Source organism: Ammospiza nelsoni, chromosome 7 (genome assembly GCF_027579445.1).
Source record: "Ammospiza nelsoni isolate bAmmNel1 chromosome 7, bAmmNel1.pri, whole genome shotgun sequence".
NCBI lineage: Eukaryota > Metazoa > Chordata > Aves > Passeriformes > Passerellidae > Ammospiza > Ammospiza nelsoni.
In genome coordinates, this window is record NC_080639.1 from 30,089,273 (window position 1) to 30,103,384 (window position 14,112).

General features: G+C 39.0%; 1 protein-coding gene across 2 annotated transcripts in view; it reads left to right on the plus strand.

The window, feature by feature from the left end:
* Positions 1-14,112, plus strand: part of KALRN (kalirin RhoGEF kinase) — a 466,317-nt gene that overhangs the window by 176,841 nt on the left and 275,364 nt on the right. For both annotated transcript variants that reach the window (XM_059476128.1, XM_059476127.1), the window contains exon 4: positions 10,718-10,910. In XM_059476128.1, the coding sequence (XP_059332111.1) occupies positions 10,718-10,910 (193 nt within the window). The remainder of the gene's footprint in view (positions 1-10,717; positions 10,911-14,112) is intronic.

Here is a 14,112-nt window from a genome sequence, read left to right on the forward strand (position 1 = left end):
AGAATTCTGGTATTTAGGCTGCCAGAACTGGGTTTTCAGTTAGCACCCCAATAAGATGGAGAATGCAAGTTCATGTTCTAGTCTCATTGTTTCTTCCACTGGCTGCAGTCTCAGCAAGACAAATGTATATTAGTCTATATTGTCAGGGCTATCTTTTCAAGCAGATGGGCTAGAAATCTAATTAAAAAACCCAAAAGCTTTGACTCTGGCAAAAAAAAAATAGAAAAGTCTGTAGGACAACTCTAAATCCTCTAAATTAAATGGATGTTCTATGTCAATGCCATTCTATTGTCACACTTATAAATAAAATATGAAGGGGTCTACTTTCACATAGACCCATAAATGGGCTCATTTGTGAGTTTAATAAAGCGTGTGTATTCAGTACAATTAGAAAAGCATATGTTGAGAGCAATAAATGATTCCTATATAAAATCAGCACACGTGTAACAGAGAATATATCCCAGCCTGGATAAATAAGCACATGGTTAGATTATTAACTGTTCTCTCTTAAGCTTTTTAAAATTAACTCTGAGGTGGCCACTATTAGTTAGGTGGCCACTAATAACTATTAGTAATTTTTCTGCAATTATGGATCTTCCCTGTGTCTGAAGATGTGGTAGATACAATATATTCAATGGAAAAATGCAGTGGCTTCAACAGAGAGAAGTGTGTTATAATGCACAAGAAGGGGGTGAATAACCCAACAAGGTTCACCTGACTCAGTCTCATCCCTTGGACTACAGTGCTCCAGCCAAGTGTAAAAAAAATGCATAACTTGTGAAGCTGTAATTGCAAGGAAAATAGCTACATGTATTTGTGTTATCTCAGTATCAGGGACTCACATGCCACAGGCTTTTCTTAAACCGGGGGATGTGTCCAGTGTGAGGCTAAGGGTTTGCAGAGCAGCTCTGAAATGGATTCTGTTGATCCTCATCAGTTGTTTCTGGCAGAGAGGGGAAGGGGTAGCTGTGGTTGTTCAACTTACTACAGAAACCCACCACATTGGGCCCATTTCTACACAGGATGTTATACTGACATTAGTTTAACTCACAGGTAGGAAACCCATTAGTCTGGTGGAATAGATGTGGCCTGATGTGTGTTTCATGTGCCTATTCCAGGCCTAATGAGTGGCTCAGTATTAGGCCAATATCCTTAGGTGCAGTATTTCAAGAATCTGCTCTCTCTGATTTTCATTACTGTGGGCTTGCTGACATCTACGATAAATTTTAAGTTTTCTGACTAGCATATTCCTATCATTACTAACCTGGCATATGCTAATTTGTCAATATAATTTTCAGGTCTGTCAGCAGGGAAAGCACCACCTAGGGTATGTAGTTCCTGAGATGAATAGGTTGATGATCATTCACATGTGGCACTTGTAGATGGATTTGCCAGTGAAGTTTTATTGTGCTTTTGATAGAGAAGCCATAGAGCTAATAAGGAAAAGGGAGCAGGCAGTTGAAACTGGGCAATTACTTTTCAGAGCATTTATCTGAACCTGCTTTAGCTGATTAAAGAATTCCTCTGGTTTTTCCAGTTATTGGTGACTGATAGGCAGAGAATGATGGAGAACTGAAATTATTTGCAACGTGCTGAAAGTTCAGGATTGTAAGGGAAGCAACATGAAAACTGCATTGCCATGTCAGCGATGTGTGAGTTCCCATCAGTGTGGGACAGTGCCTGGCACGAGGGATGCTAAACCTGAGGAGACCACACTGGCACCTGAGGAGCTCAGTCTCCTGCAAGGATGAAAGTATCTGAGGCTGGAGAAATACCCCAAGTCATCTTGGGAAGACACTCAGAGAATGTTAGCTCAGAGAGTGACTCACCTGGGGTTTGCACATTTATTGCCAGGGTTTTGATTGTTGGATTCATTTTTGCTTTCCAGAAGCATTTTAGATTCAGCTTTCTCACTCTGGATGTCAACAGTGTCTTTTGGATCTTCTACTACCTTTGAAACACTGAATTATCAACCTCTTTGTGCTCAGACAGCTCCAGTGATTTTGATCTCCCCCACATTTATGTCTCCACACATAAAAAGGGATGATGCCTCATATCCATGGCTTCATTGGCATGGCTTTGCCCCTCTTGCTAGACACAGTGAGAGAGCCTGGCCTTTCTAGGAGACAGATTCAGAATAAATTGGATGTGAGCTAGAGGTTTTGGACCTGGCTTGGGAATAACTCATCAGTTTCCCCTGTCTCCTGAGGACTCTGTAAAAAGAACTTTTTCCACTCTCAATGCCATAATGGTTTTTTGAAAGAATGAGTAAAGTCTGCTGTATGAATGAATACACAAAAATTGATTTTGCAAGTGTATCTTAAAGCATAGATTGATTTTGTAGCTTCAGAGCAAGTCCTTCTGGGTGTAATACAACAGGCAGTCTTCAGCCAGCCTGGCATGGCAGGAAGCATCTATCTGATAAATGAACTATTTTAGGTAAATCATTGTGCCTACAAAAACCTGCTTTGTTTGTGTACGGGTGGAGCTCAAAAAGAAAAAAAAAAAAAAGAGTACCAGTCATTTATTAGTCATGGTCAGTCCTCAGTGTCCAGCCCAGGGAAAAAAAGAGGCATCAGCTTTTTAATTGCAATTCTAAAGAGAACTGAAATTCTTGTAGAGATCTAAACAGACCCATGGACCATGGAGTGTTTCTGGGTTTCAACCATGCCTCATGACAGATGCACTGGAATCCAGTGTTTGCCCTTATGTCTGTGGATTCTGGAAAAAAATCCTATTTGTCTTAAGGAGTAGTTATTGCAAATGCTCATGCTGCAAAACTCTGCACTGCAAATGGGCAGAAGCTAAGAGAGTTGTGGAAGAATCTGCTATTTTGAAGTGCAAGTTTTTAAGTGAGGAAAAATCTAACATATTTAGAAATTTCCTACAAACATACCTCTAAAATGTTATATCAGTCAAAATATTTTGATAAAATTCAAAGTTTTTTTGATAAAATTCAAAGTAGACAGATGAAAAAAAGTGAAAAAATGACAAAGAAATCATCTTAAAAGGTAAACCAGAATATTTTGCTCTTATAAAAGCCTTTTTTCAGTTTTAAATTCAGTAATACTTTCATGAGAACCTGCACTCATCATGAAATATCTTACTTTGAATTGATGTGTAGAATCTCATCTTCTCTCCCTAGCTCCTTATTTTAATTACAGTTCCTCAGTAAATGGGTGTGCATTGCTCTCCCTCACTGCCAGGAGCAGGGTATAGGAACTGACGAGTGCTTACTGCAGGAGATGTCAGTACTATGTAGAAAAAGTGATTTTACCATCTTTGAAGAGGTTTTTTCTCCTCTTGTCATCTCTGAGCTCAGTCAAGCTCTGGATCAAATGTGCAAGTCCCAGAGTGGTCATACCTGCCTGCATCAGGAAGGAATTTGGCTTGGTGTCTGCCTTTGGACATGATTGGATTTTACCAGGTGCTGCTGTTGACTGTCTAGACCTACATTAATCATTCTTTGCATGAGCTGAGCATGTTTGCAGGCTTCTCTGTGCTGTAAAGGTCTTTCCCCTGTGGGTTTCTCTGCCTCCCACAACGTGTTTCAAGGAAATGTATGTATTTGCAATCTGGAGGTTTTCCACTCTGGGGTGACTGTTTTATGGCGCTGACTGGAATTCCTGGAGCTGTTCACCCTGCACCATTCACTCACTCGTTAAGTCACTGATGTTGAGAACTGGTAAATTAGGATGCCGTGTCTGAGAGCCCAAGCACTCATTGCCCAGACGAAATATCCCTTTCCTCATGTGAAAATCTGGCAGTGCTGACCATAGACTAAACTTCACAGTGACTGCATGTGAAACAACCTTCATGGTCTCCTTGCCTGAACTGTGAAAAAACTCATAGTACAGGCAGAAAGACCCATTTATTTTCTGTGCTAAGCACAGCCTTATATATCTATTTCTCCTCTGGAATCCAGTGGATTTTAATCTTCAAACTTGCTTCCAATAGCCTCTGCTCATCCAAACCTTTTCAAGAATGGTATGTTTCTATTTCAACACAACCCTAATATTTCTTTTTTTCTAGCAAATTTCAATAACATATAATTTTCATTTGGTAAAGCATTTTTGTTTTGTTTCTGCTAAATCATCTCAAATGCACGACTTTAAATGCTCAAGAGAGAGTTGAATGGTACTGTTCAAATATTTCTTTGTTGTAGTAACAAATCTTTAAATGTGGCCCTGCTTTAACAAAAAACAAAGCCCTGATTAATTTCATATTTATCTCAGCAGCTGTTTCAAGGAAGACCTGCCAGATATTGATCCAAATATAGTAGACATGCAGCAACAAAAGGGGAAGAGGGTAAATGGGTTTAGATGAAGGCATCATTTACCAGCAGAAACTTAACAGAAATTTGAAAAATTATAGCATTTGTCCTCCAGATTTGGCTTTAACAGCTGCGATCATGCATTTTTTGGACACAGCTGTGTTTTATATCTTTGCTATTTGAATGAAGACAGGAAGCTTCTCAAATAGTGTTTATTTGCTCAATTAAATAGGAGGCCAAATGCCTGCAGAGCTTTGGGCCCCAGTTCTGGTCTGTGTTGTAACAATGCAGATCAAGATTTTTACCTGCGTGGAAGAGAGCTCAAACAGCCCTGCTGAACCCTGACAGAGATGCCAGTGGGAGCTGCACCTCTCAGAATGACCCCCAGGCCCTCATGGAATCATGGTTACATATTGGAAAAAGCTTTTCTTACACCTAGGTGGTGTCTGTTCTTCCTACCTTACATCATTTTACAACAGAATTGCTTGGAGCTCAGAGCCATTTTTCTTAGATGTAAAAATTGAATACCAAAATGAGTGAGTTTCTTGAGAATATCAGGAGAACCCATCTGGCACCAGTTAGCTCCTGCTGCAATATATGGGATTTTTCTGCCTTTCTGTTCCCTTCCTGTTGTCTTGGGGCCAGAGGCAGGGGTTGAATGTGGATGTTGTGCAGCCCACACATCTGCATTCTTGTGCCATTCACAGACACACCTCATGTCCCCTAAGAGCAGTGGCTGGAATCCAGAGACAGGAGGTTTGTCTTTGCCTGCACCTCACTGGCTCCAAGTCTTTTTACAACATGTCACTGAAATTTCTCTAGATCACTGCTTTATGTCCACCTTCAGCCACTGTGAAACTGCTTTGATTTCTTTCTCTCTCTTTTTAAAAAAGAAAAGTGACAATGAGCAATTCCTTTCCAGTGCTGAAAGAGAATAAACAAATTTAGGTCACAGTAAGGAAGAAAGGATTAATTGGAAGTGGACTCTGGGTGGCTGTTTCTCCTCTAATTACAAAAAAGCATTGTGAAACCAAGTTGAAAAATGTAAGAAGGAAAATCTAGGATGATGATTGTCCACCTACAATCTTTTAGGTAGCTGAAGTTCTCTGGTGGGAGCTTGCTGTGAATTGTATCCAGAGTGATGGTGCTCTTGGGTTATGCACCACTAAGTTCCTCCCCTGGTGTCTGATATAGCAGCACAGAAGGGAGATGTGAGGATTAGGAGTCACAAGTATCCCAGGATCTTTGAAAAGACAGTGTCTCATGCTGCTGAGCAGCCACTGGGGATGTGGGTGACAGCTCAGACTGACAGCACAGGAACACATTTCTTAACTGGGATAATAAGCAAGGTACCATTTGCTGAGAAGTATCAATTAGAGCAAAGGATTTTAATAAATAATGCTGGTTCAGATGTGCTTGGCAAACAGGTCTACTAAAAATTGCTTTATCTGGTCTTTTAAATGTACTGAAAAGTAAATTATGAATACAGGAACTGACTGTTTCTATTGACAAGGTGAAATTCAGGCTCAGCGTGGTGATGTGAAACCAAAGAATGAAAGTCTGTAAGTGATGCTTATTATAAACCTTTCTGTCTGGTTTTATTTCCAAGCTGAGTAAATAAACCACACACAAAATGAATAAAAATTTGCAATTAATCAAAAATATTAACACATAAATCACTGAAGTGATCCTTGGTGCATTTTGATATGGAAGCTAGGCAGCAGAGTTAGTAAGTTCTCGTATGCAATGAGGCCTTTGGGATAACAGTTTGTGCTTGGAAGCTTTTACATACCTGCTTTTCTCCTCTCCCTCCCCTTTTCCACCTTCAGCTTGGGAACCAATTGGCTGACTACAGCCACATTTATCAAAGGCAGGGTGATCTCAAAAATAATTAATTTCCTGCAGATTTTGCTCCTATGTATTGATGCCTGAAGAGCTACTTGTTATTCTGACAGTGTCTCCTGACAAGGTTATGCTGACCTGCCTTAAAAGAGACCTTGCTCTCCCTGTTAACAAATCATATTTAGAATGAGATGCTGGACATGTCAGATGTGGGCTTTTAGTAGTCCAACAGGAATGCTAAATGTGCTGCTTCATCATTAACTCATGACTGCAAAATGGGAATGGAGATATTATGTTATTTCAGCTAATCAAGTGCTGAAGCTTCCAAGTGCCAGAAGCTTGGGCCAAACCATAAGGATGAAAAATACACATAATCAATAGGTATCTGAAAGATTAATCAGAAAGCATGAAGTCCTTAAATTCATTTGGTACCCAGTGACCAAGCTCTTGCCAAAGAAAATACAATTTAGAGCGTGCCTGAATTAAAGAGGAAATTTGAGAAAATAACCTTATGAAAGTACCCTTGAAACCAAAATAGAGGCATTTATTTTTACAAAATTATCACATCTGCTTCTGAGTTTCAATTGTGTGCCTTTTTTTTTTTTTTTAATCCAGATCATAAGTATTATTTTCACAAATATTCTTGGGTATTTTTATTAGACTTAGAAGATGGTCTTTGCTCAAAAGCAGTGGAGCAACTGAAATGACTTATCAACTATCAAACAATTTCTGCTCACCATTGCAAATCTAGTCCAGATGAGCACAGGCAAAAGGCTGATGGATTGTCCAAATACCTTGATTTGAGTGTTTTTTCCAGTTTCTGGTCAAATATCAATACCGGAAAAAATTAAGCAGCACAATCAACATTAATTGCCATCCTAAAGTGGTTACTTGTGTGTAATAGATATGTGTATTGATGTATCATCTTGGGAGCCAGGAATAAGGCATGTCTTGCTTGGGAAATGTGGAGAAAGCTTGATTGCTACTGATGCTTTTCCCGATCAATTGCTAAATTGGAAAGGGTTTGAGTTGTTGCTTTTAAGCAATAAAGTTAATAAGCATGGCTGGTCCATTCAAAAGGAACCTCACATCATTTCCTCAATCCATGCTGAGGTAACTGAGGAAAAATGACTGACTGTCAGAAATGACAGATTGTCCCAGATTGCCTCACCAGAGTTTATCAGAGCTTCATTATGTCTAGGCCAATTTTTTAGGATGCTGTCAATAGCGGGAAATATTTGGATATTGCAATTTTTTTTTTTTAATAAATTGCCCCACAATTATGTTAGCCTTTTGTGCTTTCACATCCATGTTCAATTTTGGTTTTGCAGACCATTATTACTCATTATTTTTAATTCCCTGGATTTGCATTTATAGTTTCCTGAAAAGTAATTTTTTGGAATTTATTCTAGGCAGCTGAAGACTGTAGTATGAATATATTCAGCTGAAGACCTCCAGCAAGGCAGGCTCCTTAAACAAATACAGCATGGCAAATGGTCCCTGTCCTGAAGAGATTGTACTCTAAATAGTTTTCTTATCTCACAAGTCTTTCTTTGAGATATTAGTACTTGATTAGAATCTGGCTACCTGTTTGTGCAGGGTAAGCGCTCTCTAAGGCACCCTCTCTGCAGCAAGCTCTGCAACTGAAAGTAGAAATGATGAACAGGCAGCTTTCTGTCTTGCAACAGTTTAAACACCATTAAATAATAGCTTTTGACAAGCAGGTTTAGAAATCAGGTGCTAATTTTCTGCAAAAAGTCAGAACAATGTGGAGTTATCACTGTGCTGGGGGAATCAAATTGTGGAGATGAGACTAAAGACCCACAGATCTTGTGCAGGTTAGTACCATTCATCACATTAAAGAAAAAAATTTGCAAGCAGAATTACTTCTGCAAGAATGTCATCAACACTCTTGAAATAGAGTTGGATTTTCTCAAAATGGTAAAAACTGTCCATTTGTATGTTTCCTGCACTACAATTGAAAAGGGGCATCCACTTTAGCACTTTCATATTTCAGACAGGAGTTTACATGCCTATGTGATTAATGAAGTTGGAAAATTGTCTTCATAATAAAGAGCATTGTTTGGAGTTTTGTATTATTGGTGTAAGAGTGGTTACCTGTTGATGTGTTTTGAACATAAGAATTCTGTGATTATTCTTCTTCCTTTCCTCCCTTTCCATCCCTCTTTCCCATCAGTTTCATACTTGAAAATGTACTAAGTTTGTAGGAAATTTGGTTTGGTTACAAGGATTGTGGATAGTGCTGGTAGTGAATAACTGCTTGTTCCAGGGAAAGAATCAGAAAACATTCCCAGGCTGGGAATGATCCTCAGGATCAGTGACCATTCTCCTTTGTCCACCAGAAAAATCTGGGGAATCATTGCCATTTTTTCTTCTACTGAAAATCTGCTATGAAGTCTCCAGAGACAGGACAGTGGGAGTTTGGGGTGTTTTGGAGCATTTTTTTGCACACACACACTTAGGCATCATGTGCTGATGGGTGTGGGTGGCATTACTGCTCCCTGCACTGCTTCTCTGCACCTCACAGGCTGGAGAGGCTGCAAACCTTCAGCAGACAGACTCCAGTCTGTATTGACAGTTCCTGGTTCCCTCCCTGGAATATCTGTTTTAATGCAGGCTGAACTTCTAGTCATGGTGGTATGTAATCAAGGGTGCCAAGGTATCACACTGCCTTTGCTCTACAGCTAGAGTTTGATTTTGCATCTGTTTGTGTCTAAGACTTCAGGCTCATAAACAAAATACTTCAGTCTTCTAGGACATTCCTGTTCTGCTTACTGAAACAGGTTTTATCAGTAAGTATTAATTTACTGTTTTACATCAAATTAGGTAAGCTGTCAGGTTGGCAGTGGTGAGGGGAGTTGGAATGAAGCTGGTACTGTCTATGCCTTGCTGTGGTTGCAATGGATGGTGGTGGTGTATTTATTTGTTTATATCAGAAAAGACAGATTGCACTTACCTGTTACTTGTCCTCTCTTGGGGCTCTCCATGTGTCTTGTATGGCTCCTGCATCTCTTTGTCAAGTGTTTGAAGAAATCCCTAGGAATAGGTGTTCAGGTTTACAGGGATCAGTGATTTGGCAGAAGTTCCTGAAGTATCCTCTAAAGCTTTGCAAGAAAAAAAGGAAAAATAACACAAAACACAAAGCCCTTTCTATTAGTTGCTTTCTGATTTGCTTCCTTGTCTCAACTCTTGTTCCAAAAGGCAAGAGGTGGTAGCACCCCCAACAAAGCTTCTTTTACAGCCTTTTTTTTGGCATTAGTTATGAAAGGATCAGATGTCTGACCTTTCAGCAGTAGGTAAAAGGAGAATAAAAATATCTGTATTCCTGACAGTGTTTGGAAGTGCCTGGTCTCTCCTGTTTTCCTTTGCACTGGCTATTGTATGCAGTGTGCTCTGGATGTGCCAGTAATATTAAGGCAGAGGACCAAGCTTGTTGTCTCTGAGGGCTCCTGTCTGGCACTGTGTTGAGACTGTTCACGTTAGCAAACTCTCAACATACATCCATCCAGTGTGCCTCCTCTGAAGTATATTCCTGTCCTTGTTCCAGCCCAGAAACCTAGTTATAAGCTTTATAGAGCTGTTTTCCACTGAATATGTAGGAGATGGATCTTATTATCAGAAAGAGTGTTTTAAGATGTTAAATAGGTAGAATGCAGTGAAAATGCTCCTGTGTGTTTGTGCACTGGGAATATTTCTTTGGAGTCTTAACAGTTTTGCAATTTCTACATTATACCCAAACCTCTTTTTCTGAGGATTAATACTACTATGTCCCTTGAAAAGTTATGCTGAAAGCTGCACAGATTTGACTTGACATGTCCTTTTATTCTTTCTCCTCTCTCCTTGTGAGGAAAAAGAAGAGATGTGTTTGCAAGGGAATGCTGTGGTGTTGTTGGGCTCCATGCATTGCCAGTGACCAGGCTAGATAGCTGCCTTGGACTTCTGAGAAGGGAGGAGCACAGGGTGGGGGGGAAAGTCTGAACTGCAGATTGAAAAAGGTCCTGCAGCAGCATTTGAAAGATCAGTTGTGAGGGGAAAGGGCCCCAATGATAACAGTGCACATGCTGAGTCACAAGGACCTTCCTGACCAGGAGTAATTGCAAGGCATTTTTCTGGACATGACACTTTTCTGGAAGTTAAACTTTTTTAAGAGGCCTCTAAAAATGAAGGCACCCAAATTTAAAAGTAGCTGGTAATGCTAAGGCTCTGCTTGTTGACTTTGGCTGGGTTCAATATGTTGAAAGCAGAATCCATTGTATGTACACATAAAGAGCTTCTATACAGATGTATTTGATTCTGTTTCCAATTGTGTGAAAGTATGTATGCTTTTTAGTGAATATTTGAATTACACGTGTTTGGAAAATTAGAGATTAAACTGTAATCTAGATGCTTGCATTGCATGTAAATTACATTATAGTCAATTTAATATGACCTTTCTTATAGCCTTTATACTGTACTATCTCTTGTCTTTTATGTTAATCGTTCCTTGCTTTGCTCTGAAGCACCAAACACCAGCAACACAAGCCAAGTCTCACTGTGGCTGCCCACAATATTAATTATCATGATGTGCTTTTATTCTTGCAGTGAAGATGTTTGCAAAAGAGGATTCACTGTTATTATCGATATGCGGGGATCCAAATGGGATTTGATCAAGCCTCTCCTAAAAACCCTTCAAGAAGCCTTTCCTGCTGAGATTCATGTTGCCCTGATTATAAAACCTGATAATTTTTGGCAGAAGCAGAAAACAAACTTCGGCAGTTCCAAGTTCATCTTTGAGGTGAGAGCCGCGTAGAAATGAATTGTAAAGCATCATTTCTGATAAGAACTTTTCTTCAGGTAAAAACCCCCTGTGACTGAAAGCAAAAAATACATCTGAGTGCAGGAGTAGGCTGATGCCCTGGCATCAGGTTGTTTTCTGAGCACACTGTTGAAATGAATTGCATATTTTATCCCAGAAGTTCACATAGTTCATTTTGCTGAGGGTTTTTTTTTTGATGATAATGATTTTTGGTGATGTTGCATTAAGTCTTTCCTTTGTTTCTCATAGGAAAAAAAAACCAAAAAAACCACAACACTAAATCCATCAAAATACTAAAGATACAGTTTGCTAGATGCAAATGTATGAGTTTGTTAGTTTACCTCTACCCAACTTTCACTAGTGGTTTTTTTTTGCTAAAAGATATTTGCTAAATTTTCCCCTCTTTCATTCCATTTAGATTTACATTTCAGGGATAGCATTAACAACTTTTATGAAGGATAAGGTGCTTCAGGCATGTCCTTTGAGAAGTAACCAGTATATAACTGCATAATTAAGGTGAATTTTACTTACTTTGTTGTTGATGAAGACAAACCAGCTGTCTTCTCTGTAGCACTTCAGTTTGCTGTGAATTTCAGCTTCTTGCCCAAAAAGAAGCTGAAATTCAGGTGCACGAAGTGCTCATATATCAATCATGCCACACTATGACTTAGTCATTGTGTTGTTTTTTAATAATTCACTGAGAAACACTTATATTGTTGGCTGTTTTACCAATCCATTAATTTCAGAGACACAGAGATTTTGCATCTCTGGAACACAGAAGAGAATTTGGCTATAGCTCTTAACGTTTACTGCAATGGAAGACTGTATTTTAGTATATATTTAAGTTTTGTTGAAGTCAGTGTGATATAAGTGTGTCCTTATTTTCAACCTGTTCTTGCAAGGACCCATGAATTGCTGTGGGGAATTAGATTGGTGTTACTCATTAACACAATTTTTCATTATTATCACATTTTAAGTGCTTGTAAATGTTCACCCCTGTTTTACAAAATCCAGTAAACTCATAAATTTTGCTTTGATTAAATAAGTTTTTACACTCCTTGGTACCTTTGAGGACAGATAAAATAACAGAGTTCAAGTATGTATTTTAGAAGATTTGTTTGGTTTTAAAATTAATAAATACCTTGTGGAGGCTTGACATATATTTATTTATATGGAGTTGTTGTGATGATAGCAAAGAGTAAACTGTGACCAAGTTATGCTTCATGTTTACAGCTCTGAGTCTGTATTGTTTAAAAAGCTCTGGATTCATTTGCTGGAATGCATTAAGGGTATTTTCATTTTGTGTGTGTTATCAGAGCCTTTCAGCCTTAGTCTGTCTGCAGGGTTGTTCACATGGGTGTCCAATGGTTCACAAATTTTTGGGCTGGAGGAGGAGAGTCGGTGCTTTCACTGTGTATTGGACCACCTGCAGACACTCAGAAACATAGAATGGTTTGAGTCCTTCAATTCCATGATTCAAACAAAGATTTCCCAAGCTGTGGTCCACACTGCAATATACACACCACAATCAAGGAACTTCTATTGAAAGGATTCTTTCAAGGCCAGATTTCTCTTTTGAGCTAAAGAAGTTTTATGTGTGTGCCAGGGCACTGTGGGACCCTTAGTGGACTCTGATGAGCTGGATGTTGGGGAGTGAGATTCTGGCACAGTGTTTCTGTGCCACAGTCAGAGTGAAGCATGTACATAGATCTTCACACAGAGAGAGAAATAAAAGTGTTTGTTTGATGTATGTGGATTCCAAAGTTTTCTGTCACTTTGAGGAATAGACCAGGCAGCTTATTTAGCATTAATTCAGAGGTGCCTTCAAGACTATTTTCCTTCTCCTGCAGAAGGAGGCTAAACAGTGGACAGCACTTTTAAAATTGATTTCAAAAAGAAGGATGAGCAATGCCTAGGAAACTGTAAGCACCTACCTGCCTCACTAAAACTCTTTTCATTAGAGTTTGAAGAACTACGTAAAAAATCAAACCTGAATAAAGAAAATTTCTGCTGAATTTGAGAAATGAAAAGCCTTTCTACTGTCTTATAATGTCAAATTCTCTGCATGATTACAGTAATGTTTCCATTAGCCTGACAGACTGCAGGGGGATGCCATAGTGTTAGCCATGAAGAGAAGTATTTCCCTGACAGGTAGTTAAACTCTAAACTGAATTATCTTCAAGGTCTCAGTGTCCAGGTCAGGAGGTATAAAAATTTGAAAATGCTCTGAAGCAGCATACTTACCGTCCCAATGTTTGTCTGCTCCTCCCACTGTGCTCCCTTTTCCTCAAAACAAGGAATATTGCAAGAGCATTTTAAAATAATCTTTCTCCTGAGTTTAAGTTCGATACAATCTCAATTTTAATACATTGCAGAATGCCTGATATTTTTGGATGGATACAAATTGGAAGAAAAAGCCTATTGTTAACCTTTAACCAGTGGCTAGCCTACTGTTTTGGACATAATTTAGGGTTATGGTCAGGATTTTAGGTGTTTTTCTTTGTAGATGACTTCTACAAGAGTGCTGTGATTATTGGGTGCCTCCATTTCTGAAAAGCACAAGCTCTGACATTCTTTAGAGGCCTGATATTTAGGGGATAGATGTGCAGTCACTGATGAAGAGAAAAGCCTTTAAGGGCTGCCAGCTTGGGTGTTAACATGAGAGCACTGAAAATCTCTAGTTGCATATGAAACCCTATGCTCCTAATTTCAGAAAGAAGTATTTTGTCTTAAACAAATGGGAAAAGCTTTCAGTTGCTGTGTCCTTAAACTGTAACCTTCTTTCCAGACACTCAGTGCTTTTCTCTATCACCAATTACAGAGCCTGAATGAATTAAAACCATTTCTCATTGATTGTGTATGATTCGTGAGCAGTACTTTCTATTGGCAATAAATTCTAGTTGTTAATACTTCAATGGCATTTCACTTTCACATTGATTTTCGCTTAATTACATTAGAAATTGCTAATATCAAAGAGTGGCAAAAAGCCAACTAGAATAATTTGGAATAAGAAACTCAGCTGTTAAGGCAGTTTTGTTAAGGCAGTTTGCAATACCTGCTTCAGTTCAAATACCTGAAACTTTTTTTTTCTGTGTAGCTGCTAGCTGGGGTGTAACACAAGTAGCAGAGTGCCTGACATGCCATGTACCCATTTAGTGAACAACCATGTCCAGATATCTAA